Below are 25,388 nucleotides of genomic sequence, written 5' to 3' on the forward strand. Positions count from 1 at the left end.
CAGCTTCATATGCATGAGTATTCTAATTCAGTAGGTTTGCTCGGTATAGCTCACGCGATACGGCATTGCAGGTGAAGAGCTTCGGTACGAACCCCGTGAAACTATGGTTTAACAAAATAGCTCATATCTGCATAAGGAAGTTACAATAGCATGGCTGCATCAACAAATGTATTTTTATATCACTTTTGCATTTGTTGACACTGTCGGGTAGGTTTAGCATTGGGTTTGGTGTAGGGGATATTTCCAACACGATACAGCATTAACTTTATATTTGAATTATGAACCACCGCAATATGTACCTGAAGCAACGTAATACAAACACAGCAATACGTGCCTATATCAACGTAACAAAAACATGCCAGGGTCACATACTGAACCCGCGTTTTAGCGCCACGTTTCACTTTGAAACTGGTGCGAAACGTGCAGTAAGGTACGTAATAACGGTGCTGCAGAAATGTATTTAGAGGCACGTATTTTGAATGAGCCTGGGTTGTGACAAGTTGTGGTAAAATAAAACAAAACAATAATAAAATAATAATAAATAATAAAACAAAATAAAATAAAACAATCAAACAGGAGTCAGTAAGAGCTTTTTTTGTTAGCATGGATTCATTAAATTTATGAAAGTGACAGTAAAGGCACTTATATGATGTTACAAAAGTTTTCGATTTCAAATAAATGCTGTTCTTCTGCACTTTCTATTCAGCAAAGAATTCTGTAAAAATGTATCACAGTCTCCACAAAAAAAACATGGAAGCAGCATAACTATCTTCAAAAAATGCTTCTTGAGTGCAAGATCAACATAAAAACATATTAGATGGATTTCTGAAGGATGATGTGGTACTGAAGACTCACTGGAGTAATAGCTGATAAAATTCAGCTTGTGCCATCAGAGGAATAAATTGCATGTTAAAATATATTTAAAATATTTTTTACATTTTACATTTAAATTGTAGAAACTTTGTCCTTTCTTGTGTTTTTGAAAAAAAAAAAAAAAAAAAAAAGCTTGTCCATGAAAATCAAAAGCACTTTCTCTTTTCTTACAAACAACATGAGTCATTCAACCCTTCATTCCCATGCCTGATACATCATTCAGATGAGAAGAAATTGTCTTTGATTGTAAATAAACATTGATGGCAAAGACAAGAATTTCAAGTCAGTTACTTGTAACATAATGTCACTAATCTGTCACTGAGAATGATATGCTTTCATCTGCAACGCATTTATTCAGTTTTTCCTTATTTTCAGCAAATGCAAGATAAACATCTGGAAAAGTCATTAGAAGCAACTACGCATTTTATTTTCTGTTGACAGTAAAGAGACCTGTTTTCACAAACTCTAAAACTCACTTCTAACTTTCATTAACTTCATATCATAGGTGTTGACAGGTTGCATCAATTTCACACACACCCACTCATTAGGTGTCATAAAGTTGTATATTACTGTATATGCTAATTTTATTGGTAAGAATATCTGCACTACAGAAAAAAAAAAAATCTAAAAATGCAAGTTTCCATGGCAAGACTCTGTTCTCTGCACATTCGATGATGAATAATTAACTTAACCTAAATAGGCACTTATTATTTACAGATCACTGTGACAGAACAGGCTGTTCTTGTGAAAACAGCAAAAAGGATTAAATTGAATTGAGTGATATTTAGTGTAAAAAAAAAAAATAACAGCAGGCAAATATGTTTTAATGTGTTAAATCCCTTGATGAAAAAATGTTAACAGCTAAAAATATCAATTGGATTTAGTCCTGATTTGAGTTGATGTCTCTGTGCTAACACTGTAAATATGACATGAATATCATTACAGACAACATGTACAGGTATTTTCCCATAATTAAAATCATCAATTGTTTCATGCGTGGCAAAGACTTAACACAAAAACGCTTTTAAGAAGTAATACATATTTGTGTATTTAGTGCTGTATTCTTATGTACTACAGCCTGTAAATAAATATACTGTTGTTCACATAGCCATATAAATGCGTTCGGTTCCTTATAACACTCAACATATTCGACACTCAATACAAAGAACAAGACCTCAGCCCATCATCCTGTCATGGTCCCTAAAGCAGTCAGAATTCAAGGCACAGAAACTAAATCACAGCGAATACTGACTCAACACATGCACTCTACTGTAGATCCAGATCTCTCCGGTGGTTTCTCATGGCAATCTCATCAGATGACATCTCATTAATCTGTGCTCTGCTTACTGTAGATCGTCACCTCAGTAGGGAAAAAGATAAACAAACAAGTCCCAGATTACACGTCGTGCGAGGCCAGGCTCAGCCATTAGTGCTCGTCATCCCTCAGATACCACAGGCGATGTCATAATTAAATCAGTCTGTTTGCTTTTTCTCTGTGCTCCATCAGACTGTATTGTTTTCATATTTTTTTGAGATGCGTCTCAGAGCCGAGGCCTGCTAAAGCTGCCCATTTGGCATTTCTGAAATTGATTTGGGGAAGAAAAACAAATGGCTCGACTTGTGTTTACGTTCAAGCTCTCTCCATTTATCAAACCCTGTCTATGTCTTCCTGATTAACTTTATTCTTTGAAGGAAGAAAGAAGCATTTCTTCATACTCAGGTAGGAGCCCGTCAAGACTGAAATCCTAGAATCGACTCAAATTAGCTAACCATTACAACTATGATTTATACACTTATTGATGCAGAGACAGATTTTTTTTTTAAGTTGAGCTATTCATCTTACCCTCATATATAGCATGTTGTTGTGCGTGCTTAGAGAAGTAACGACGCCTGAGATTGTTTCCTTGAGAACTGCAGGTTTGTACTTGTAGATCAGGTAAGTAATCTCATTAAGAGACAGGAAACATCACAAACTATATAAAGAATAAAAAATACTTTGTAATCAATACACACACAGCATTTGTAAACAAAATAATTTTGCTGCAATCAGATGAGAAAAATAAAGTGGTGAGTAGCTGTTATAGTTTTCATCAACTGAGCTCTTCCAGTGCAGACAGTTTCGCTTATTATAATGGGATTGATCCACACACACACACACGTGTATATTATTTATATATATATATATATATATATATATATATATATATATATATATATATATATATATATATATATATATATATATATATATATATATATATATATATATATATATATATATATATACACACATACATATATATATATATATATATATATATATATATATATATATATATATATATATATATATATATATATATATATATATATATATATACACACACATACATACATATACATACATACATACATACATACACATACATATATACATGCATACAAATATATCAAAAACACCACTGTCCCCTTCCTGTTTTTTTTTTTGTTTTGTTTTGTTTTTTGCATATTTGTCACACTTGAATGATTCAGATCATCAAACAAATTTTACGCTGTGAATGAATTTTGGCCCACTCTTTGCAGAATTGTTTTAATTCAGCCACATTGGAGGGTTTTTCGGCATGAATGGACTGTTTAAGGTCACGCCACAGCATCTCAATCAGATTTAAGTCCGGACTTTGATTTGGCCACTCAAAAATCATAATTTTGTTTTTCTTGACCCATTCAGAGGTGGACTTGCTGGTGTGTTTGGGATCATTGTCCTGCTGCATAACCCAAGTGCGCTTGAGCTTGAGGTCACAAACTGATGGCTGGACATTCTCCTTCAGGATTTTCTGATAGAGTGCAGAATTCATGGTTCCATCAATTATGGCAAGTCGTCCAGGTCCTGAAGCTGCAAAGCAACCTCAGACCAACACACTACCACCACCATGTTTGACTGTTGGTATGATGTTCTTTTTATGAAATCCTGTGTTGGATTTATGCCAGATGTAAAGGGACACACACCTTCCAAAAAGTTCAAATTTTGACGCATCAGTCCACAGAATATTTGCCCAAGAGTCTTGGGGAAAGTCAAAGATATTTTTTTGGCAAATGTGAGACGAGCCTTTGTGGTCTTTTTGGTCAGCTTTTGCCTTGGAAATCTCCCATGGATGCTGTTTTTGCCCAGTCTCTTTCTTATTGTTGAATCATGAACACTGACCTTAATTGAGGCAATTGAGGTAAGTGAGGCCTGCAGTTGAATTTCTTTAGATTGCGGCATGATGTGTTGCTCTTTAAGCATGCTTCACTTTGTCTAGCAGTCATCAGGCCTGGGTTTGGCTGGTGAAATTTAACTTAGCTTTCTAAAATAATGTGGTTAACTGTTTTATTTAGCAAGGATGATGTACACTGATGCATTAAATTGATCAAAAGTGACTAAAACAAATGCAGTTATTTTTCTATTATCCAAAGACTTTCCAGAAAAATATTAAGCCCCACAAATATTAACATTTTGTCATATTACTGTTATAGCTTTTTTTTTTTTTTTTATTAAGAGACTTCCTATAACAATATACTACATACATTACATATACTTTATATATAATATATTTGACTTTTTCTTTTTTTTTTTTCTTTTTTTAGTTTTACATTTTACTTCAAAAATAATATTTTAATTTTTTTAAATATAATATTATAGCTTCTCAAAATATACATGGCTTCCCAAGCTTATCTATATCAGAGCAGTGACAGAGTGATTCATGCTCCTGCTGTTCAGAGAGCAGATTATTTTTGTTTTTTTTGTTTTGTTTTTTTTAAATATTAATTTAATTTCACTTCATTTTCAAAGGACAGAACACAAATCAAAGTAATTTATTGTTACTGTAATAATAGCACCATTAAGCTCAGGTGATTTGCAAAAGCTTCATGGTGTTTTCTTTATGAGAACATAACATCTGAGATAATTAAGACTTGTTACAACCACAAAGGTTAATGACTATTCGACCAACCACTCGATCATCTTTGAAGGTAGCTGGAAAAAGATGGTCTACAACTGGGCCTTATTTACTTGGTCAACAAGCACAATTTCAAAGCTGGAATAAGAAAGATGAGCAGTGCAGCCAGGCATACCTGCAAACAGAGCACATGCACAATCATTTTTACTGCTGCTCCATTATAAAATGCACCACATATTGCGCTCCTACAGACCAACACTCACCTTGTATGGAAATCAAACAGTGTACCTGTAAACTCAGCATCAACACCGAAATGCACAGCAGCACATCAGAGAAAGAGATATCTCTCGTGACACATTTCCTTCAGAAATCACTAAATCTGACAACATCAAAATCACTGTGTGACAATCTTTTTAATTGAATTTTGATTGCTGTAAATCTTCACCCTGTGTGGAGACCAGGAGACGAGCACTATGAAGGCTGGTAAAGCAAATTATTTTCAAGCTACTTTAAAACTGCATCTTGCCGAGCTACAAGCTACTCACAATTTAAAGTATCAGTTACAGTTAAGCTACTGCTTTGGAAAATTTGCTGGCTAAGCTACTAATAAACATTTACTACAGTAACTACACTCAAACAACTTTTTTTAAAACCAGTCTTTAAAATATATGGCAGTCTGCAACTAATTTGCAACAGAGTAATTGGAAAAAACATGCCTCTATTTACAATTTTTGCAAAACTCCAAGAAGGTGCCTATACATACAGTCAACTGCAGTTTCCAGAACTAAAATAAACCCTAGTGGTAGTAAAACAGAAACAACTTTTATTATTTTTCACACAAATTATGATTACAGAGGCAGATTATAGATGAATAAAATTAGGGCTGTGCAATTAATCGTATTCGATTATCATGCACATCTCGTCAGTAAAGCCGGTTTCTTGATTAGCAGTAAATCGCCATCACCTGCTTTCAGATGGAGCGGCAGTTAATACACAGAGCAGTAGTTCACTGACAAGCTACGCTAAACCGTGTTCATAATCAAAGGCGATTCGTCTTCAATTATGAACGCGATATTGCCTAGCTTGTCAGTGAACTACGGCTCTGTGTATTAACTGCCACTCCATCTGAAAGCAGGTGATGGCGATTTATTGCTAATCACTAAACCGGCTTTACTGACGAGATGCGCATGATAATCGAATTCGATTAATTAATTAATTACAGACTTGTCACAGCACTCATTTGTAAATAAAAGTTTTTGCAAAATTTTTGGATAAAAGTGTCTGCTAAATGATTAAATGTAGGCTAAATGTATAAAATGTTGAAATTGTAATAATGAAAATTTAGTGCATGTTTCCAATCTATGTAAGACACAACAGTTCTGACATTGTAGGGACCCCCTACGTCTATTTCTTGCACATTTTATTTAGCTGTCCAGTTATCAAAATCTGTGTGGCAAAGCTGCGTGACATTTACATCATAGTGAAGTGCAGACCAGTACCGATTTTAGTGTGAATATAAAGCTATCTTACCGTTTTGATTATTATTGAGGTTTTTTTTTTTTTTTCATAGAGAAGTTTATATGAGACTGTCATTATCCGACGCCATGTTACACAAGTAGGCTATATAATGCATGCTATTTTTATAGAAAAGGGCATTTTTCTAACTTTATAAAATATGTCGGTCACCTTTAATATTAAATTCCTGAACTTAGTCAATATTTGAAAAATATGACATTATAGGTGTCATCAATTAAATCAGTACCAGCCAAAGCCATCTTTGCACTGTAGCACAGAAGCTGCATCTTAAGTTAATGTATTTACACAATTAATGCTGCTCAGACAGCAGTAAATGCATTAACAGCAATTTCATCATGGAATGAGATTAATGTTTTAAACAAAAACATTTTGAATAGCCTACAGAAATATGAAATGAGTGACAAAATGGAACAACTGGATACTTGAATTATGAAGGTTACATCGCCAGTAGGTGGCGGCAAGTCATTGTGTTGATGAATGAGTCAGAGTCACCAATTCAACGGTTCCGTTCAAAAAGCAAATGGTTCATTGAACCACTCACTCAAAAGATTCATTCAAAGACTCGGATTCATTCAAGAATGAAACGCCTGTGTTTTAAGTCAAATAAAACAGACTGTTTTGTGTCTAAAATGAAATTTATACTCATTATTAATGAAACTGTACTGTCTAAAATAAAATTTATGACTGCTGGATATACTAAAATCAATACTGCTCTGCACTTCACTATAATGTAAATGCATTCGCCCCGTGTTGTCCAGTGCGTCAGGCAGCATTGCCACACAGATTTTGATAACTGGACAGCTAAATAAAATGTGCGGTGCGCCAAAGAAATAGACTAAAAGGGTAACGTGGCTGCAGATCCAAGGTACATACTTCTGCAATAAGCACCTAATAATTGCCATAGAGAATCTACGCCTACACAGAAGTAAACCTCATTCATTTCTTAATCTGGTTGTTTGATGAGAGAGAGACGACATGCAGGAGTTGCAATAAACGCTTTAACAGCGGGGGACTCTTATTCTGTTACACAGTACTGAAGACGACATCATGACTTCACCGTTTCATTTTTGGTATGACCAATCAGTGAAAAGGGGCGTTTAATTCCCTCCCACACGTGGACCTCGAACATTCAAGCTGTTTATCTATTTTCTAACCCTGAATGTAAAAACGGAAAATCAAGGCGATTTCTTGTTTTTTCATTTTTTTGAAAAAACGAAAAATGAAAGCTCTGAGAGAAAGTCCACGGGAGCGGGTGGGAGTGGACACAAACATTGCGGGCGCGGGCGGGAGTAGAACACGCAGGTTGTGGGAGTGGGTTTAAGAAAACAGTACCGCGCAGGGCTCTAGCTTGGGGGAGAGTAAAAGGGTTAGTTCACTCAAGATAGAAAATTCTGTCATTAATTACTCTCATGTCGCTAAAACTCCTAAGACCTTTGTTTATCTTAACACAAATTAAGATATTTTTGATGAAATCCAAGAGCTTTCTGACCCTGCATAGACAGCAACTCAGCTACTACATTCAAGGCCCAGAAAGGTATAAGGAAGACATCGTTAAAATAGTCCATGTGACATCAGTGGTTCAACCTTTATTTTATGAAGCAACAAGAATAATTTTTGTGTATAAAGAAAACAAAAATAAAGACTTTAACAATTTCTTCTCTTCAGTATCAGAATTTAATTAATGTTCATGGCAGTACCACGGCACATAGTTGTGCATTCCTCTCTTTGCAAACAACCCGCAAACCATGCACAGTGTTCTGACAGAATTTTCATTTTTGGGTGAACTATCCCTTTAAGTGTAGGTGGTATGCTAATTTAAAATTCAATAAAGAATTAAACTTTTAGCATCACTCACTGGACATTACATTTAGGCAATATGCACAACAAACAATGTAAATTAAAGATTAAAGTTTATTTGTTTCAGAAAAAAATGAAAGCTCCTTTAGCATCATGAACATAAACGAAGTGATTTTTTTTTACATGCTTCACTCCCCCCCAATTAGCCTGTGTTGCAAAAAACACTTTCAAACTTGACATGCTGTATGAAAGAGAGGATGTTTGCCTCAACACTCAATGAGACATATAGCAGCAATATACCATGTTGTCTTGCTACATTGCTGCTTCTTAAATAAGGTAGCTTGTAATTGGAAAAGCTGAGCTACTGTCACGGTAATGAAAGTGTTTTTAAGGTAGTAATGCTGCTACTTTTTATTACCTACACGCCAACACTGTAGCTTATTTTGATTTGCTAATAAGTAGCTCTACTGCAATATTGTCTTGATAATATTTCATCTACAGTATTCATTTAGCAGAATTTGGATAGTGCAGAACTGGAACGACTCAATCTTTTGATCTTAGAACTACTAGAAAATTCCAAGTTTCCATTTCCACTACTAAGGGATTTACGAGGCATTAACCATGCAACTGCTGCAGTCTTGACAAAGCTAGCTTCTAATCTTATTAGCATCCTGTGCTTTTACTCTCTACACAGCATGAACTAGTTGATGTTTTTCATGTTTGAATAAAAGGCGGATATAAATACAGTTAAGATCTATCAAAATGTTTGAACTATTAAACTACGGTGTCCACAGATCTAAACTTAGCATATGTCATTTTAGCTCAGATGTCGGTTAGATGAACAGATACATTGAAATGGCATTAGATATGAAATGAAAGCCAGATTAGGTCAAATTGTACTCTCACACTTCTAGAAAGATCCCCATATTAAAGTCATTTTGGAGGTATGAATATTTCATCCACTCACACTGTGTTGAAATGCAATATTGAAGCGCACTGGAATCCCATGTTCTGATTTAGAAAGCTATGTAAAATAGTTTCTCGCTGAGCTTTTTCCAGCATCCAATTATCAGCAGAAAGATGGGTGGCCAGAGAGCACGGCAAAGGGGTGGGGAACTACTATGAAGCAGACGGAGAATAAAAAGTGTATTTCGAGGCTTTACATCAGCCAATGGGTTTCCCTGCTTAAAGTCTCAGACAAAAACTCTGCATTCAGCAATCAATGCAAATTAACTTATATTCAAATTCCGATTAGCTAGTGACTCAACAAGTCATCGTGTGATATTACGAGTCATCGTGTGAAGAGGTGAGACTGCAAACTTTGACTACCCAATAAAGGCGAAGCAGACAGTGCATTTTGCTATGAGGAAGCAGCTTTATTTGATTCCTCTAAAGCAATTTTAAGGCCTGTGATCAGACTCTCTCAAGGGACTTCAGACCACATCAGTGTCCTCCCAGCTGGACAGAAAAACACAACTAGCACAATTTGAACTGACCAGAGGAAACAAGGGACAAACTGACCGACGAAAATGCCAACGCTTTGGAAAGGGCAACAACCGCTAACAGCGACAGTCTCCAATCTGTTGTTTTCCCCTTGCGATTCCATATGGAAATTACATTACGCCCACATTCTCCTGCAGGCCATTGACGTGCAACAGTTGGTAGAGACAATATTTAAGATGTCTGTTTTCAAAATGTATATTATTGCTGATAGAAAACAAGGAGATCTACAAAATCTGGAGAACGCTATCCATTAGCATCCCCTTTTATTCACAGTGACACTTACTTGGATGGTGCAGGACCTATCATAAATGTGCCTTCTGAAAAATCTACCATCTTTTATCATGGGAACAACAGAACTACCAATCACCTGAGCCATAAATACCAAGTGACTAATTACTAGATACATCTACTACACTATAAAAAAATATTAATGATATATATATATATATATATATGTAAGTTATTTCTATCAGAATACGCTGTTGCCTTTGAATGACCGTAAATGGAGAAAGATTTTTCTAACCAGATGGTATAGTTACAGAAGCTGGAGCTAATGAGGCCATGCTAACCAGCAAAACCTTGACCCCCAGGTATAAACAGCATGAGTTCTAGCAAGAGAATAGCTTTGAAAATATTTCATGAACAGCTTTTACATAATCATTTGTATGCATATCCATAATATGAGTGATGGAGATTCATGAAAGAATGCTATAATCTCAAATGAAGCCCAAAATCATATAAGCTGTACAATGATAACACAAAGTGTTCCATTTTTTGCCTCTGGCCGCTATAATTGTAACATACAGTTCTAATAATATCCCCAGTGTAATCTCAAAGCCCGTTATGATAAACACACTGGATTTTCTCTAAATGCTTATTTCTTTAAGTATGAGCGTCTATGCCGAGCTTCATGTGAAGAGCGATATCTGATAACAAGAAAAGCAATTTCCCTGTTAGATGACATGCATGTGAGCAGAATGGGGAAACTCTCTAAATGAGAGCTGAGTAGATGGTGGCAAATTGCACAGCGGACTGGCTGTGTGACAGACTGACAGGCCGCTGCAAGCAGATCAAACAATCCACAAAACACAGCTAATTTCTCTCCAAGAGACACGCAATGCATCATTCTGTCCCCGTTTGCCCATTTTAGGCCCTTCTCTCCTAACACTTCCTCTTCAATTAGATTTGTCCACCCAGCTCTCAAATTGCCCTTATAATAGCACCGGTTTGGTGGCGCAAGCCAATTATCAGACATAACACGATGGGAAAAAACGGTTTATAGACCTGAACTCTGTAGGGACGTTGTATTTTTCCTTTTTACCAGCACAATTACTTGGAGACATTTTTAGCTCGGGTGAAAAAGTGTGGTGTTGTGAAATGTCTGAGTAGCTTAAATATTCAATATGGACACAAATTAATATTGCAAATGTATTTAGGTCATTATGCTTTATTGCCCATATGGCATTGTCGACGCCACGTCATCCAAGTGCTTCACAAGCAACACTTTGCATGTGTGAATTACATAAACACAGCAGTGCTTAGTCACAACACAACTGTTTGTCGGTTGCCAGCCAAGTGTAAGGAGAACGTCTAAGGACACTGAATTTTCATATAGATCAAAGATCACAGGACTTAAAGAAGCATATAGAGATGAAGGAACATGCACAGTTATGAAGGAAACCAATGGGAAATCAACTTGAGATCAAAACTAGCCAGCCAAAGCACCGATGGTCTGACTGGGTGGTCACACAGCATTAAACAGTGCAAATGAGAGTGATGCTCAAGGCTCCAGGAGGATGAGAAGGGGATGATGGAGTAGGTCAAAGGGGCCGTTTGAAGCTGTGAAACTGGGCTGGGAGCAGAGGTTACAGAGGGGGTCATTTGGAAATGGCTAAGGCTTATGAAGTAATCAAACTGAGAGCAGCAAAGGAAAGTCAGATGAGCTCAAACACAGAGCTGAGAGTCAAAGTGTGAGAAAGCTGCTAAAGGTAAAGATCCAAAAAGATAATTGCACCTTACAGTTGCTGACAGAAATATAGAGCAAGTTACAGAAGAGCAAGGGCCTGTTTGAAGGTAAAGCAGGCATTTTTTTATTAGTTCAATATGCAGAGATAACTATAATTAAGCAACCTGTAGGTTGAGTTCCCAGAAAGTGTAGATTCTATTTATGTGGTACTATATATGGCTCTGTTTTAAAGAAATAAACAGTAAGATTGGCTCAGATAATGGAGTTCGTGAGTTTGGTACACTGGCCCAAACAACAAATATACATTACTGTTCAAAACTGTTTTGGGATCAGTTCGAAATCTATTTCAAATAAAGGCTGTTATTTTGAACTTTCTATTTAATTTTCTTTTATTTATTTATTTTTTCTATCCATTAGAATCCCCAAAACCACCAAAAAATATGAAGCAGCACAATTGTTTTCAACATTCATAATTATAAATATTTATTGATCATCAAATCAGCATATTAGAATGATTTCTTAAGGATCGTGTGACACTGAAGACTGGAGTAATGAAAATTCAGATTTATCATCACAGGAATAAATTACATTTTAAAATGCATTCAAATATTTTTTATAAAAATATATAAAATAAATATAATTTCAAATGTAATATCTTACTGATTTTACCACATTTTTAAATCAAAACCAGCCAGATTGGCTTACATTATGGTGTGGGTTTGGTACACTGACCCAAACAACACAATTAAATATAAATTACTGTTTAAAAGTTTGGGATCAGTTTGACATCTTTTTCAAATAATCTTTCTTCATCAGCTTTTTTTAAGGCTATGCTGAAAATTCAGATTTATCGTCACAGGAATAAATTACATGTACATTTTAAAAAACAGAAAACAGTCAAATAAATAAATAAATAGAAAAATAAAAAACGTTATTTTAAATTAAATACAGTTATTTTTAAATTAAAATAATATCTAACTGATTTTACCACCTTTTAATTAGTAATCAGTAATTGCTGAACAGTAGTGTACAGTGTAAACACTCACGTAGCATTATCACAGTATACTACAATGCATGACTAAGTGGGTTATTATTTTGCGTGCTTAACATGAAATGCGTTTTGTTTGTACTACCTTTCATAAGTCATCTGATTCAACATTGAAGTAAAGCTTCATTCTTGCCTCACACTATAATCATCAAATAAAATATGCAACCATAAGTATGGTGTTATTTTAAAATCATGCATGGAAAAATGCTTTTACTGTGGAGAAGCTGAAAGGAGAAAAAACCAGCGCATCTCATTTTGGATGCTTCTGTATTCTTAAAAAACTTCTTTTGGAGCAAATCATCAAATCATTCATCACTCCTCCATCGGTAATGCAGTCATCAATTTCAGTCCAATTCTTGCAAAAAGCAAAATGGAATCTGATTGGTTGTTGTCAGCGTTTGAGTGCAGTCTTAAATTGCATCCAGTGTTAAGTACTCACAAATAGCCATCCCTCCAATACACCATTTTATCCAGCAGATGGTGATTTTACATTTTTTTTTTAAATTTTATTTAACCTTTATTTAACCAGAAAAGACTCTCTGAGATCAAAAATCTCATTCACAGAAGTGTCCTGGCCAAAATGGGCAGCAATACAAAAAGTTTCAACGCAGATTTACACAACACAAACAAACTAAAAACACTTAAAACAATTACATATCACAGAGTCATCTTCCATTTGCCGAATAACTGTTTTAAAATGATCCAAAGACAGCAAATTTTGCAATTTCAATTTCGATTGAAGAAGATTCCAGTCAGACAGAGCTGCATACATAAAAGCCTTCTTATATAGTTCAGATCGAACAAAAGGAACAGAGAGAGTATAACAATTTTGCGAACGAAGGAAATATTTCTCGACAATTATCTGTTGTATAAGACAGACAAAGATATGAAGGCAACATCCCCAAGATGGCTTTATAAATAATTACATACCAATGCATTTTTCTCCTAATAGACAAAGGCGGCCAACCTAATCTGTTATACAAGGTACAATGATGAGTTGAGGGTTTACAATCTGATATAAATCTTAGAGCACCATGATAAACAGCATCTAAAATTGAAAGACATGAAGGTGCAAACTGATACACTACATCACCATAATCTAGTACAGATAAAAAAGTAGCAGAAACTAATTTCTTTCTTGCATTAAATGAAAAACAAAACTTGTTCCTAAAATAAAACCCAAGCTTAATTTTACGCTTTTTCTTCAGTTGAGTAATATGAGAGCCAAAAGATAGGACATCGTCAATAATGATGCCAAGATATTTGTACTCTTTTACTAATTCAATCACGGTACCTTGTAGGGTTTGAAGAGAGATTACAATATTTTCAAGTTTTTTCGAGCCTGAAAATAACATATACTTGGTTTTTCGAAGGCTGACTGAAGCTTATACAGGGCTTGCTGCCCAGAAGAAGCACTACAATACATAACAGTGTCATCTGCATAAAAATTAAAGTTGGCATCCTGAATGTCATAATCAAGACTGTTTAAATAAATGGTAAATAAAATGGGCCCAGCACAGATCCTTGGGGAACGCCTTTGGCAATCTCCAATGAATCCGATAGTTTATACAAATTGAGTTCTTCCACTTAAATAATTTTTAAACCAAGGAATAACATGACTTGATAAACCAATGCTCTTCAATCTATGCAGCAATATTTCATGATCCACTGTGTCGAAAGCCTTTGATAAATCAATAAAAAGGGAAGCACAAAAATCACCCTTATCAATCGATCCCACAATATAATTTAGAACTTTCAGAACAGCTGTTGTAGTACTATGTTTTTTGCGAAACCCAGATTGATCAATAGACAACACTTTGTTTACATTCAAATAACATGTCAACTGTTCATTGATAAGGCTTTCTAAGATCCTTGATAAAACACAGAGCTTTGAAATTGGTCTGTAATTATCTAATATAGTAGGATCTCCCTCTTTTAACAGAGGAACAACAAAAGCTGATTTCCAAATTTCCAGAATGACACCAGTATTTAATGAAAGATTAAAAATATAAGTTAAAGGGGATGTGATCATGTCTGCTGCTAATTTCAAATAGACAGGTTCCACACGATCAGGGCCTGGTGATTTGTTTATGTCAAGCAATCTGAATGCTTTATAAACATCAGAACTCTTGATTTTCGAAACTCCTCCTTTTTCGAACGAATTTCTGCATTAATAAAATCAGAATCAGAACATGTAAAATTTTGTGATTCAAATAAAAACCCAGAAGCAACAAAATGCTTATTAAAGCAATTGAGCATTTGTTCTTTTTCTGATATGCTAGTGGAATCCACATTTATACATGAAGGGAAGCTAGAAGTGTTTTGACTACCTGTTAACAACTTTATATTCTGCCAAAATATCTTGGGATTATTTGAATTAATAGTAGTATTTGCAATAAAATAATCAGCCTTAGCTTTTCTGATAGCGACTGTGCATTTATTTCGAAGCTGCCTAAAACAGATCCCGTAAGAGCGTAAGTCAGATTGTCTAGCTTTTGCCCAAGCAACATCCCGCTCGTGAGGAACCCTGTTTGACACAAGTTACAGGAAGCTTAAAGTTGCCAATAAGTACATTAAAGCAGATGCAGTTTGGTACCGAGTTTGAGTCTCGTGAATCATGTTACCACACTGTCGCCTCAAAGTAAACAACACAACCGACTTTTCCTCCTCTCTCCTACCCTGAAGGGAAGGGTTTATCCTCTTTTCATGGTGCATTAAATCGAAATGGAGGTTGTCCCAAGAGCAACATTACAAAGCAACAAAAATGCAGAATCTCTAGCAAGAGCCTGAGATCAGTGTTTTAGCCCTGCACTTCCCTGGCTGGGATCCGAGCCTTGAAGCTGATGCAGTCTTGCCTATTGGAACAAAGCCCTATTATCCAGCAGCAGTGTCTAGAAGTAACGTCCCACTGACTTCCATTTTCTCAGCATGAATGTACAGTGGTTTCACTGCCTTTGGTACTATAGAAACACACAGGACATCGCTGCAGAAAACAACTACACTTTTAAACAACTCCATTCTCTGTTGTTGTTGTTGTTGTTGCTCTACATCCTGATTTTCATTTCCTGTTTGCGTCGGATAAACACACCTGATTTAATACCGGAAAGAAACAAACACATCCTCATAACTAAATTGCATCTCTCTGTCTTATTTGGCCCGCTCTATATGCAGTTACCTCGGAGCTGCTATTGCGTCCAATCATTAAAATGGCATTATGTGTGTATGTGCTGTCATTTTGTTACCTTTATTGACCTAAGGAGAGGTCTCAAAAATAATGAGGCAAGGGTCTACAGTGGCATAAGTAGGGAATTGACTTTTACGGAGAACAAAGGCAGATGCCTCATTTCAGGGTCAGGAAAAATCAGAGGAATTAGTGAGACTAAACAACAATATCCACATGATTTAGAGCAGGCTTTTTCCAAAGAGGATTTAAAGATTAACTTTTTAAGATTTACAAGACTTATGCTTAGAACAGAGTAATTGAATAAGGCATTTGCATAAGTATTGCAGCACAATTCAAAACTTTTTTTTTTTTATTTAACATGTATAAATATATTTATATCTACCATGTGATACCATCAGAACACTATGAACCCTGTTTCCAACTCAAAGAAATGAAATAGAAAAGGTAATTGCAAATTTATTTCTTGCAACTCAAAGCTGATATTTTATTGCTTATAATTACATTTTAATATATCACAATTCTCACCATTTCTTTATAACTCACAACTAAGACTTTATGCCTCACAATTACATCTGTAAATCTCGCAATTGTGACTATATTTCTCATAATTGTGACTACATACCTCACAATTGAGACTTTAAACCTCACAATTATAAATCTCACAACTGTAACCATTTATCATAATTGCGACCATTTCTCATAATTGTGACTATTTGAAATAATTTGAAATTTGCCTCACAATTGACCCTTGATACCTCAAAACTTTATATCTTAGAATTGCATTTAATATCTCATAATTGTGACCATTTCTCATAATTGTGACTTAATTTTGAATAATTAGAATTCATATCTCACAATTTTATACCTAAAAGACATTTTATATATATATAAAAGACTTTATACCTCACAACTACATTTTATTATTATACTATTTATACTATTTTGCCTTCATTTTGAATAATTGGGAATTTATATCTCACAACTGAGACTACACCTCACAATTACATTTGTAAATCTCACAATTGTGACTATATTTCTCATAATAGTGACTACATAACTCACAACTGAGACTTTAAACCTCACAATTATACTTTTAAATCTCAGTTGTCACCATTTCTCATAATAGTGACTATATGAAATTATTTGACATTTGTCTCACAAATGAGTCTTGATACCGCAAAGAATTTACATCTCAGAATTGCATTTTTATATCTCATTGTGACCATTTCTCATAATTGTGACTATTAATTGTCATATTTTTAATAATTAGGAATTTGTATCTCACAAATGAGACTTTATTTATAACAATTAGGAGTTGATATCTCACAGTTGAGAATTTATACCTCACATTTGCATTTTTATATCTCACAATTATACAGGTGCTGGTCATATAATTAGAATATCATCAAAAAGTTGATTTATTTCACTAATTCCATTAAAAAAGTGAAACTTGTATATTATATTCATTCATTACACACAGACTGATATATTTCAAATGTTTATTTCTTTTAATTTTGATGATTAGAGCTTACATCTCATGAAAGTCAAAAATCAGTATCTCAAAATATTAGAATATTTATATTTGAGTTTGAATAAATGACCATCCCTACAGTATAAATTCTGGGTATCTCTTGTTCTTTGAAACCACAATAATGGGGAAGACTGCTGACTTGGCAATGATCCAGAAGACGAACATTGACACCCTCCACAAAGAGGGTAAGTCACAGAAGATCATTACTGAAAGGTGTGGCTGTTTACAGAGTGCTATATCAAAGCATATTAAATACCAGTACCAGAGTCTGGAGGAAGAGTGGAGAGGCACAGAATCCATGTTGCTTGAAGTCCAGTGTGAAGTTTCCACAGTCAGTGATGATTTGGGCTGCCATGTCATCTGCTGGTGTTGGTCCACTGTGTTTTCTGAAGTCCACAGTCAACGCAGCCATCTACCAGGAAATTTTAGAGCACTTCATGCTTCCTTCTGTTGACAAGCTTTATGGAGATGCTGATTTCATTTTCCAGCAGGACTTGGCACCTGCACACACTGCCAAAGGTACCAAAAGCTGGTTCAATGACCATAGTGTTACTGTGCTTGATTGGCCAGCAAACTCGCCTGACCTGAACCCCATAGAGAATCTATGGGGTATTGTCAAGAGGAAGATGAGAGACACCAGACCCAACAATGCAGATGAGCTGAAGGCCACTATCAGAGCAACCTGGGCTCTCATAACACCTGAGCAGTGCCACAGACTGATCGACTCCATGCCACGCCGCATTGCTGCAGTAATTCAGGCAAAAGGAGCCCCAACTAAGTATTGAGTGATGTACATGCTCATACTTTTCATTTTCATTTTCCTTTCTTTGTATTGGTCTTAAGTAATATTCTAATATTTTGAGATACTGATTTTTGACTTTCATGAGCTGTAAGCTCTAATCATCAAAATTAAAAGAAATAAACATTTGAAATATATCAGTCTGTGTGTAATGAATGAATATAATATACAAGTTTCACTTTTTGAATGGAATTAGTGAAATAAATCAACTTTTTGATGATATTCTAATTATATGACCAGCACCTGTAATCATTTCCTATAATTATGACTTTATTTCTCATAACTGGGACTTTATATCTCACAGTTGAGACTTAATTCCACACAGACAAGTTTTCATATCACATAAATGCGATATTACATTTTTTTACAGTGAGGCAAAAACAGGTTTCTAACACAGAGAGAAAAAAGCAAAAAGCATTCTATGCAAATGAGAAGACAGCTTTTTTTAGATGCATAAGGAGAAGTGCACCATTTTAATCAGGGTGCGTGTGCGAGCAAGAGAGATGGTGAAAGATAGAACAAAACAAAGTTTGTCACGAGAAAGCAATAAAATCAAATGTGTGAGAAAAGAAAAAATATATTCTCTGCAGTACAGATGAAGCGTTTTCTTCCTCAGCAACCGGCTGCCTGCAAATGACTGCGATTCACAATGAGATGACAGTAAACAAGCATATGACAGCACTGTATTTCACACATCCAGCCTCGCTACTGCCCCCTACAGGGAACTGACTACATAAGAAATGTAAAAAATGCAACCCCCCAAAACTTGTGTGCTTTCGAAGCAGATCAGAGCAGAAAGCTATTGAAGGGGACCAAGCGAGCAGGTGGGAAGAAAGAGAAATAGAAAGCTACAGAGAGAGAGGAAAGTCAAAGGAGGAGGCCCAAGGCTCCCTGTGCAAGAGCGAGCAATGATCAGAGACACAAGTTCTCAAAGGGGACTCGCTCCCTTTAGAGCGGTGCTTGAAAGGTGGCTACACGGTATTACAGTATGCTTGTTTACAGGAAGACTGATGTCTCACTTCATCTGCACAGATTCGAGGAGTTTTATAAATCTTACAACAGATGAAACATTTTTCTTCGAGTAACAGCATTTGTTAGTCAGGAACCACCCATACTTTTGCGTTGTTTTTGTGTTCAGCTGACATTATTACAATACAAGCCTCGCATTTGCATGAGGATATTATGGACGATCGAGTAGCGGTTAGTGAGGCGAAACACTCTTTTCAAGCGCATGTATTGTAATTGCAACACTGTAACAAACCATAACGCCTGCAGCAAGGCTTGATTGACGTGTTCAGCGTAGCGCGGCATTGCAATCGACTGGGAGCCTCTGTGCTAAACACACAGGAAATCACTCAACGTCTTGGTGTCATGAATTCAATGAGACAAAAGAGGAAAAACACGTCCCTCACGCTCTCAAAATTTCATGACAGCGTGTAGATCCTCCCGAAACTTCAAAGTGATGTGGAAGATTGAAACAAACGAGAGCACACAAAGACAGACGCATTCAAGCAAACTTTCTCCTCATGTGTTCTGCTAACACAATAACTCCCCATTAGCCCTCATGTTCTGTTTGGGGCTTGAGAAAATTCAATGCTCTAATCTTAAAAATACACTGAAGATCAGGTTACTTTTCATAATCTTATGTTATGAGAACTGAAAAGCAAAAAAATCAACTGTAAATAAAATTCATTACACATCCTCAAAGTTTAATATCATTATGCTAGGATTTTAAATACTCTATAAGTTTAAAAACATGAATAAACCTAGAATTTTTTATTTTAATATTTTAAAAAGAAATTAATACTTTTATTCAGCAAAATTAGCCTAAATTAAATTGATCAAAAGTGACAGTAAAGACTTTATTAATGCTACAAAAGATTTCTATTTAAAATAAATGCTGTTTTAGCACCATTTTAGCATATTAGAATGATTTCTGAAGGATAATCAGAAAATTATTTTAAATGGTAATATTATTTCACAATATTGCTGTTTTAACTGTATTTTTGATCAAATAAATGAAGCTTCAGTGAGAAAAAGAAACGTTGTCCAAAAACATTTAAAAAATAAATAAAAATTACAGACCCCTATAGATAGATAGATATTTTAAAGAATGAGAATATTATAAAGATGGTTCTTAGAGCATGACAAGATTATTCACACTAGTTCTTTCAGATAAAGCAATTTTGATAGTAAATGCTATTTTTATTTATTTATTTATTTGTATTTTTGACTTAAATTGTGAGTATTGCCCATGATGCACATGACATTATGTGATAATCTTTGAAATAACAGACAATTCAAAGTTACAAACTATGAGAGGGAAACTGAAAAAGTGCCAATATCATTCCCTACAATTCATCCAAAAATTCAAATGATCTTTGCAGGGTTTCAATAAACCACAGTTTAGTGATTTAGAAGCATAAAAGATCAAGAGTTCCCTAATGGGTCTGGGACAAATTCCAGAGTAAGAAGTGCAAATGTTGCAAGCGGCACCCCTAGAGGACAGCCTTTATTTTGTTACACCTTCTCTTTGCTTTCAATACAATTACTCCTTTCATCAGTCGAAAGAAACAAAAGTAGGGCCATGTCAGCTTAATTACCCATGCCCTTACATGAAATAATGTAACTTCTTGAGTCCAATGGGAATGAAAGGTGCATTTTTATTTATTTTTTGTTCTTGTACTTATGTACAATATCAGGCATCTTAAGGAGACACCAATTACAGAAATTATGCTTCTAACTACATCCGAAACTCAGAATGTTGCACAACGTGCCAGTTAATTGAGAACATTTCCACTGAAACATAAGGATTTACTCTGCTAATGCCACAGTAATAACCCCAGCCTAAAACTAATCACCTAATCATCTTCAGAAGCCTCCTATATCTAGCGTTTCAACTTTTCATTATCTGTTACAACACCTGAGCAGGCACAATACAGCCATCCAATCAAAACAAACACATTTCAATGCACGGCTTGTAATTACAAGACCTTTACAAGCATCGCTCCTCATTACCTCTATTTTATATTGTAGGACTACAAAGAAGGACAGAGAGAGAGAGCTCTTAAGCATCACTATGAAGGATAGTCTGCAGGCTAGCACATCTCATTATCACCATGTTCTTGGGAAGGGGGCCACGGCACTTTGGTCCAGAAATAGTCCAACGAAATGGCACTACCCATCTGTCCCACCTACAATGCAATGCTCAGGATTATATTCTACAATTTCCTCTGGCTTTAGAGTTTAACATGCAACTAACCATGACTGTGCTGAGGAAAGGGATAATGATTTGATTCCCTGACCAGCTTTGATATTGTTTCCCCCCTCTGTCTATTCTCTTCAGTTGTGCAATAAATGACATACACGCAACCTACATTACAAAGAAGCTTCAGCCAGACCGAAAACACATACTGTCAGTGGAGAGTGTTGTGATATCCCCTAAGAGCCCCAGACGTGCTCTCAATATGTCAAATCTTCCTGAGAATGAAGGCGATCCACACCATTAAAACTGTCACAGACAAAATCTAGTCCACACTCTACATCTATTGTGAACATAGGCGGTGGTGAGTAGACTGCATTCGAATGAAACCGGTACTGCAAGATTTATATCACAAGCTCCCAACCAATTAGACGTCTGAAAATGTGCATCTGAGGAAAAAAAATTAATATTACATGGTGTATCTTTGAAGGCATCACTATATGGCTAAAACGCAAGATGAAGAATGCAAATATCCTTCAAAAAGCATTCTTAGATGTGCAAAGAGCAGGGGTCTACAACAGGAGGTCTGCAGTTGGCGCGGCAGGGGGTCTGCCAATTATTGTTTGATCTCAAAATAGTTTTTGTGAAGTAAATATATGTATGATTGTAAATAAATGTATTATCCATTTACTTCACAAAAAAATATTAGATCAAACAATAATTGTCATATTACCCAATTTATTTATAAATAATATTTCAAGAATATATGTAATAATGGTTCTCTCGATCTACCAAGGTACTTCAACCTGAAAAAGTTTAATACCCCAGCAGTATAAGTTTGGGGAGAGCATCGCAGCCGCTAGGCGGCGAGATGGGAACCTTGATCAAAATTCCTCAAGGACTAGTGGCCAAAGCAAACCAAACGTCTGTACTAATGTTGTGATAATTACCTAATCATCAATCTCTAGGTTGGACCCAACTTCAAAGCTGGCCTATGCCGTCTCCTGACACTTCTTGGTCGGTACTAAAGGGCGCATTTGGAGGTGCACCCGCATACTGCTGGACACTCTGGGCTTTCCACACACATAAATCACTGTGACTTTCTCAATGGGCTCCTAAAGGAGCTGCAGCATTGCGATGCAGCGCACGGCGCCCGAGATACTTCTCTTGGTGTGCACATCATTAGAAGGCTCCTCTGCAATCAGGTAAAGCGCGTGTGATAAAATGTCTTCATCAGTCGTCTCTCCGAATAGAAACGATGCCGTTTTCGCATTCAAATGACGTCACGTTTTCACCAAGCTATTGCAGAGAAAAGATTAGGAGGGCATTACTAATGACAGGCAAAACGGTCTATTCTCAAGGCATGTCTTGAGTCCCTCTGAAACACGCAAAAGCATTGTACGGTGTATAAGAGAAGGCATGAACGTATATTCATCTACTTCTGTATCTATTGTTCCCCATAAAGGTAGAGGGCTGTGCAAAGAACCAAATGTGACAATTCTGGATTAAGATAAAATATCCAGAATGTCTTGAATATCCACCTGTTTGCTTTGGTAGATATGCACTAGTAAAAATCGTTTTTTCATGAAATTATTACAACGTGCATCGATCAGATGGTTAAGATGGCACTAGGCTACATGGTATAGAAAATGTTAAATAAACAAGTAAAAACTGGCAGCTGTGTTTACCAGATCTTTGCCGTTATTATGCTAATAATAGGCTACTAGATAAATAAAAATACAGTTACACGTATTACCATATAGGCACGTTACATGTTTTTATTGAATGGGTTACATGTCTTAACTGCAAGTATATATCATTTAACAAAATAAGTTTAATATATCAACCAATAGGCCTACTTAAACTCTTTAAATGTCTGTTACGAGTGGTTACAGGTGGTACAATATAAGGTCACATGATGACTTAAAGATCATTGCAACTGGCCTTTGCATCAACTGTGACCAATCAACAAATAGAGCATAGCGCTACTCATACAAACACAAATAACACTAAAACAAAGGTGTAACATTAACTAAATAACATTGAATAAAAAAAGAAAACAACTTTTGTAAATAAACGAACCACACTCCACAAATTATAAGCCAATTCAAACTGTTTACTCAAAAGTTGTAATGTAAAACGACGTACTGCCTTGTTCATATAGCCTATATATTTTACAGGCCAATATAATATTTTTTTTTCCCCCCGACATACCGGTACACCCAAACTCATAATGTTAGCCACATAATTTCACAGACATTGGCCATTTCCACTCTTGAGAATCATATACAGCCTAAATGGATCATTTGGGGAATGTTTTATTCATGCCTGCATAACGCTTGACTTATTTAACCAACTTTCAGCCATGAAAACGTCACCTAGCCAGAAACACATACGCTACAATATTTATTTGTTTAGTGCATCAAGCCTTAATTAAATTAAACACGCGCGTGCTCCCACGCCAAATTGACTTCTGCCAAATCCCCAGCACCCCGGCCTCCACCTCCACCTCCACAGTGGCCCCTCGGAGGAACCCTCTCTTTCTACAGCTCTGATTTAAGACCTCTTATGGACCCTATCCGATCTCGCGCGCAGTGTCAATCCTCGTACCCATAGCTAAAGCATGCACGCGCACGTGCGCGCTCGTTCAGCCCTTTTACAAAGAGTATTACCAACACTCTTGAGCTCTGCAAATCCAAGTTTGTGTTTTTTTTAACGATGTCATAACGTGGCGCGCATACAATGCGGCGTTGCGAGGAACCGCTTCCAGTCAAACCACCTGTTCTCACCCACCGTATAGACTAGATAATGGACGCATTGATGAGGACAGATGGCGATCTTCATCCCTCTAACCCGATATTACAGTCACAACCTTATTTAAAGGCATCTATGCATCCGCTTCAACGCGAAACTCGATAAATGCGCGTTAATTGGACCGCAACATCTTAATAAATTGCACGACAATGCACAGATCTTCTCAACGTGAAAACGAGAATACTGGGGAATCAGTCACTGATGGTGCATCCGAGATCTGAACTTACCAATGTGAATAATTGAATCGGGAAGCACAGGCTCCCACTCCAGACTCCAAAATGTGATGAGAAACAATACTGCCGGAAAAACTTTCATCTCTCCCTCTGTTAAAATCTATCCTCCTTAGGTTCAGAAAGATGCCGAAGCGACGGTAGTTTTAAATCCCTTGCAGAGAGGCTGCTTGTCCTCCTTTCAAACTGTCAGCCGATGCTTTTTTTTTTTTTTGCCTCGGATGCGCTTCTGCTGGATGCGAAATCTTCAGTAACCCGTTTGGAGAGCGCCCGTCAAAACATCCTGATGCTCAAGATCTCCCAAGCAAATCCGAATCGATATCAGACAAAGTTAAAATGTGCCTCATACACTGTTGGGTTTTCTATTCTCCCGTCTAGGCGAATAAATCGGGGTTCCGCGCGCTAAACACGACGCATCTTAGAGCATCACCCACCGCACGACTGAACAGAACTTCCTTTGCGCTGATGCAGAAAAGCGCCACACTCACAACCACGAATACAGTTGAGAAGAAGAATTGTGCACTGAGCCCTTATTCCGATGCAGTACTGCGGAGACTTTTCTGCGACAGAGACCGAACGGCTCTACATGCGGATTCTCGAGCTGTGATGAGTGGGAGGAGGCCCCCAGGATAGATGCGACTACACGGGCAGCAGCATCAGTACCCGGCGCTGTCCAGAACTGAATTAACAGTGGAAAGAGAGACGAGGAGAGAGAGAGAGAGAGAGAGAGAGAGAGAGAGCGAGCGAGCGAGCTAGAGAGAGATCTACAGTGGGGTGGGCGGAGGTAGTTTATGATAATGGAGAGGACTCATCTGTGAGACGGTGGCTCCTCCCTTGTCCAGCAACTGCCAATCATTTAGTCTGCAACTACCAGTTTTCTATAAAAAAATAGAAAGGAAAGAAAACCGTTTTTGGTTTAGTACCTTACTGATAACGGCATGTTTGTTGTTGTTGTTCTGTTATAATAAGA

The 25,388-nt window shown here is 36.4% G+C and overlaps 1 protein-coding gene across 5 annotated transcripts in view; it reads right to left on the bottom strand.

Moving 5' to 3' along the window:
- grid2 (glutamate receptor, ionotropic, delta 2) overlaps positions 1–25,176 on the bottom strand; it is a 419,312-nt gene extending 394,136 nt beyond the window's left edge. For 3 of the 5 annotated variants that reach the window (XR_009272479.1, XM_058784733.1, XM_058784735.1), the window contains exon 1: positions 24,416–25,172. Coding sequence is in view for 4 of the 5 variants with exons in the window: in XM_058784733.1 (XP_058640716.1) it covers positions 24,416–24,503 (88 nt within the window). In the remaining variant the exon portion in view is untranslated. Of the gene's footprint in view, positions 1–24,415 lie in introns of all 5 variants that reach the window. The other 2 variants (XM_058784731.1, XM_058784736.1) reach the window with 2 other exon arrangements.
- Between the last annotated feature and the right edge of the window lie 212 nt (positions 25,177–25,388).

Source organism: Onychostoma macrolepis, chromosome 08 (genome assembly GCF_012432095.1).
Source record: "Onychostoma macrolepis isolate SWU-2019 chromosome 08, ASM1243209v1, whole genome shotgun sequence".
Classification (NCBI taxonomy): domain Eukaryota; kingdom Metazoa; phylum Chordata; class Actinopteri; order Cypriniformes; family Cyprinidae; genus Onychostoma; species Onychostoma macrolepis.